Source organism: Cryptomeria japonica, chromosome 4 (genome assembly GCF_030272615.1).
Source record: "Cryptomeria japonica chromosome 4, Sugi_1.0, whole genome shotgun sequence".
NCBI lineage: Eukaryota > Viridiplantae > Streptophyta > Pinopsida > Cupressales > Cupressaceae > Cryptomeria > Cryptomeria japonica.
Genome location: NC_081408.1, coordinates 138,284,983 through 138,290,401, shown reverse-complemented (window position 1 = coordinate 138,290,401; position 5,419 = coordinate 138,284,983). Strand labels below are relative to the sequence as shown.

Here is a 5,419-nt window from a genome sequence, read left to right as displayed (position 1 = left end):
ATGCTCTGCAAAATTCTGCAGCCAACCCTTTTTTCCAAAATACAAACAACAAGCATTACATTAAATAGTTTGCTTGCAATTCAAATCACAGTGTTTTTGATTTGAAACAAGTTTATTGATGTCTGAGTTCTAATGATATTGCATGTACTGAATTTGAGATTGTAAACCCAAATATCATTCATGGATAAAAACTGTTAGGAAATATATTATTAGTGTGAATTTTGTTACAATGGTTATGAGTTGTTTTAAACAACTGACTAATTCTAGAGTCAGGTAAAACTACATGGAGAAATTTGTCAACCTTTCCTTCATTTAAACCAAGTAAACTTTTATGTATATGTATATGCATATGCATATGGATATGTATTTTGAAAAGTACTCCCTTAATTTAAAAATTATTAACAATCAAATGATTGTACTTAAATCAGTTGAGCATAATTGGTGAGGGTGATGATATGTTTCTTGATTATACCATCCACAAAATGCTCAAAATTAAATGAAAATCTTTAATGAATACACAAAACTATATACATATGCATATACATATACATATGCATATGGATATGCATATGCATATGTATGCATATGCATATCCATATGCATATACATAAAGGTTTATTTGGTTTAAATGAAAGAAAGGTTGACAAATTTATGGTGATCTCTTGGTGACCACACCACAATTAGGACAATGATCTCAAACACACTTTTTACTGTTCTCTTATTGATTGTGCCCAATTGTGTATGTCTTGCTTATGTATGAAAATGGTATTTTGTAGCTTTCCACCGACGATGTATTTGAGATGTCTTTCATTTAGATATGGCATGAGCTTAGTCCTAGAGTGAGACTAGGGAGCTGGACCATCTCAACCATGGTGCACTTGATCATATTAGCTTGAAACCAATGCGCCTTATATTAGCCTCACACCTATGCCCCCTACTGGTAGGTGGTGGGGATAGAATATCATTCCCTGTACATATCAATGACTGGATAATAATAGATTTTTTTTGATAAAAATATTATCATCGTCGGAATTACGACGAATACCAAGCTTTCCATTGATGATGAAATCAGCGGACATACAGCGTTCTCGTTGGTGAAAAGGTTCTAGAGTCATCACACTTCTGACTCAAACTACACAAACATCCGACAAGGATGTTGTATGTGCGATAGCACTTCATAATCGGACAGTTGTTGATGCCTCCGAATGGACCAACGACACAAGCGTCGGACAAACAGCATCGCCGTCGGTGTGAAGTTCCAAATTGTTGTCGAATTTGCGAAGAAATCTACTGAAGCATCCGACGGGGATGCTGCATGTCTGACGACTTTTTTAACTAGAAGAGCGATCATGCCCACCATCGGCAGAGTCCATGGGATTGTCGTATTTCTGATAGTCAAGGGCATCGTCAACAAATCCGACGACGAGTTTTCGATGGCTACTTTTGTCGACACTCCGATAAAAATTTGTCGCAATTCCGACAATCAACTGTCGGAAATTAGCTCCGAATGTACTAGTGTGCTATCGGTGATGATTTTGGGTGGTTTGTGGTCACCACCTCTAAATTTTCTCACATGGCTCTAGCTATTTCACCTCCCAGGAGGGAGGAAGGAGAAGAGAAAAATGGAGACAGGTGGTCCATGCAGGACTCGACCCCTGGCACCACTGATGTATGGGGTAGGAAAGATGATCAAGATCCTCCCCCCTCGACTGCCACTACTTTGGCTACCTGAGGAGGTTTTTTCTTATGAATAGTTTTGTTTTATGGATCCGTTTTCTTGCTGTGTGACTCTTGTCTAGTGATTTCGTATCCCCTGACCTTTTTTTGTGAATATGTATTTTAATATTAATTATTAATAGAGAAGGCCTATTCATCAAAAAAAAAATTAGTAAAATTAAAAAAAAAATAAAAAAAATTAGTCAAATATGAAATTTGTGAAAAAAGTCGCAAAGGTTGATAAAACTTTCCAAATGAATTTATTAGAACATATCTTCATGATCAATAAAGAGGTCCATAAATCAAAATTTTAATGATTAATGAAACTTCTACAAGAATAAAATTAAATCAATAAAGACGGCCATGAATTGAAATTTAAAAAATTAATGAAGCTTATTAAAGAATAAAGTTAATCTAAGCTTTCTAAAAATTTAAAAATATCTCTGAGCTAGATAAGGGGAAACTGGTGTATATCGATGAAATTCCTTAAAAATGAAGTAGTTCGAAAGTTTGACTATGTGGCTGCAACTTGAGTTCTCAACAATTTTTTGGAATCATTTTCCACGCATAAATAACACTATGAGTACTTTCCACGCAATAGAAGGGGATTTACATCGAACTTCGTTTAGGCGATTAAACCGAAAGATTTGAGAATAGTCAATCGTCTGTTTGAAGAAAACAAATGTTGGAATTATCAAGCTTCCCAGAAGGTGTCAATAACATGCCATCACTCTCTATAAATACGACAACCTCTGCTTCTGAACTCATCAATGAGTGAAATTATAAGCTCTGCTTCTGAACGTAGGTAGTGAAATTTCAAAAAACAAGTCTGAAATTTCAAAAGGTTTGTAGAGAATTTGTGAATCTATGGCTAGAATTGGAAATGGAGATGCAAACCAATATTCTTTTCATAATACTTTGCTTGAGAAATCAATAGAAGATTTGAAGGAGCTTTTGTTCCACAGAGACGTCTCCATTATTGGTGTGCATGGTATGGGCGGTGGTGACAAAACGACTTTGGCCTTGGCTTTATGTGATGATCCCCACATCAAAGGTGACATATTTTATCCATGATTCTTCTGCTGATTTCCCCAGCTTAAGGATTTTGTGGTTGTTTTGCAGCTTACTAAGAACACAATTGTTTTTGTGGACATCAGGTTGTTTCGCAAATATAGTTTTCATCACTGTTTCACAATCCCCAAATCTGAAGGGAATTTTAAAGATTTTATGGGAGAAGATCTTTGGGAAGAATGTAGCTGAGTTTCAGAATGTGGAAGATGCAAGTATGGAGCTTCAGCAGCGGTTTTTAAGGCAGTCTAAACCAACTTTGGTGGTGTTGGATGATGTTTGGTCCAGAGCTGATTTGGAAATATTACTATTTGAAGCTCCAGGATACAAAACCCTCATCACAACCAGAGATACTTCTACCATCCCCAGAAACGCATCTACTCGGCTGTATCAATGGCCATTGTTAAACAAAGAGGATTCTCTCTCACTTTTCTGCTTATCGGCATTTGGACAGACATCAATTCCAAGTACGGCAGATGCAAATCTAGTCACAGAGGTATAGTTTCTCTTACCGTGAAAACAATAGATGTTAATAAACCAAAAGCCTAATGTCAAATCAAACGAGAACAACATAAGTGAAAGGAAATTATGAGCTTACTTGGGTTTTTGCTTTGGTACATTGCAATTATTGTCTGTTCTCATTGTTCTGGTACTTTTAAGTACTTTGTAATCCACAAAAGTTATAGCTCAAATTGTATAATACAATCTCGTTGCTTTTAGATCATAGAGGGCTTCCTTAGACATTAATAAAAATATCGTTATTGTGAATGACAGGTGCAAGCCGAATGCAAGGGTTTGCCTCTTGCTCTTAAAGTGGTTGGAAGTTCTTTGTACGGGGAACCTCATGTGGGCTGGGAGAATGCAAAGAAAAAACTTTCCCAAGGGCAGTCCATATCCATTTATCACGAAGAAGGGCTTTTCAGATGCCTGAAGACCAGTATTGATTGCTTGGATGATGTTGGGAGGGAATGTCTCTTAGACACAGCCTCATTTCCAGAGGACAAGAAAATTTGTGCTGATGCACTGCTCAACATTTGGATTTATGTTCGGAAGATGGAGTGGCAGGATGCCTATATTATGTTACAGGAACTTGCAAGAAGAAATCTCCTCAGTCTAATAAGCAATCAAGGGTAAATGTCTTTCCTTGCATATAAATTTCCTGTTTTCATTTTTTTAGAACATTGGGCTGACTTGATTTTTGCAATTATCAGAATCCAATCAACAATCTCGTACGGATGTGCCTCTGAGCTGTTCTTTTCGCAGCATGATGTGATGCGAGACTTAGCCTTGTATTTGGGATGTCAGGACAGTATAGTCCACAGAAAGAGGTTACTCATGCCCAGGAAGGAGCATTGCCTACCAGGGGAATGGGATTTGCTTAGAGATAGACAGTTCAGTGCTCAAATTGTATCTATTCACACAGGTGGGATATTTCGCCCAAATACTTATTAAGTGGCAAAATTTGAAGGCTATGTGAACTATTAACAAATATTTAGATTTACTGTGTTTTTGTCCTACTTCCTCATATAAGTTATATATGATTGAAGCAAAATACCTTTGATATCAATTTTTTTCACTAGCTAGTAGTTTACTTGACCGCTGAAAGATGTTCTAATTCAATTGCATATGCGATTTATTTTATGCAGGCTCTATGGCTGAGAGTGACTGGTATGAGATGAATCTTCCGGAGACAGAGTCTCTGGCGTACTCTCTGGTGTTACACTTTTCTGCAAGCGAATACTTTCTTCCTCCATTTCTGAAAACTATGAAAAAGCTCAAAGTTTTAATAGTATGTAATTTGGGTTCAGAGAGGGCCACAATAAAAGGTCTAGATGCCTTGCCTTCACTCACACAACTCAGATGTGTTCGCTTGGAGGGGTTGCTTCCACCCGCTATTCCCAAACAGAGTAAAGTAATACAAAACTTGGACAAACTTTCTCTAAGCTTATGCGAAGGGTTTGTAAATATGTCCACATTCAATGACACCAACCTGCAAGAGTTTAACTTGGGCCACTGCAGCGATTTGGAGGAATTGCCCCTTGCCATGTGTCATATGCCCTCTGCTCAGAGATGGTCTGTTACCAACTGCCATCTGGTTAAAAAATTGCCATATAATCTCGGAAATATGAGTTCTCTAAGGATGTTAAGAGTATCAGCATTACCAGGCCTGAAAGAGCTTCCGGTATCAATTGGAAAACTTGGGCAGCTGGAATTTCTAGACATTTCACTATGCGAGGGCTTGGAAAAACTTCCTGATGAAATAGGTGAGCTCAAGAAGTTGAAAGAGTTTGACATGAGAGAGTGTTATCATTTAAGGGAGTTGCCAGATAGTGTTTGTGGATTAAGCTCCAGATAGTGTTTGTGGATTAAGCTCCCTCAAACATGTTATCTGCAATGAGAATATTGGGGTCAAGTGGCTACGAGCTAAAGCCTCTTATATCCCTGATCTCAGAGTTGAAATTGTGGAACCACAATTCATTTTTCTGACCCTAACGTTTTAGTGTGTATTAAGTTATGAGTGCTCTGTAATTAGGTTAGATGATCATTATTATTTGTATAGTTTATTAGATATTTCTATGTGTTGGATTTTGATATGCACATGGACAATTGAAAGAGTTCTAGGTGTTGGTTTCTG

General features: G+C 37.3%; 1 protein-coding gene across 1 annotated transcript; it reads left to right on the top strand.

Annotated features, from left to right (window-relative positions):
• Positions 1 to 2,583: 2,583 nt before the first annotated feature.
• LOC131046662 (probable disease resistance protein At4g33300) lies at positions 2,584 to 5,140 on the top strand. The gene is made up of 5 exons (XM_059218912.1): positions 2,584 to 2,770; positions 2,874 to 3,280; positions 3,559 to 3,914; positions 3,996 to 4,207; positions 4,431 to 5,140. The coding sequence occupies exons 1-5, from the start codon at positions 2,584 to 2,586 to the stop codon at positions 5,138 to 5,140; spliced, it is 1,872 nt and encodes a 623-aa protein (XP_059074895.1).
• Positions 5,141 to 5,419: the final 279 nt, after the last annotated feature.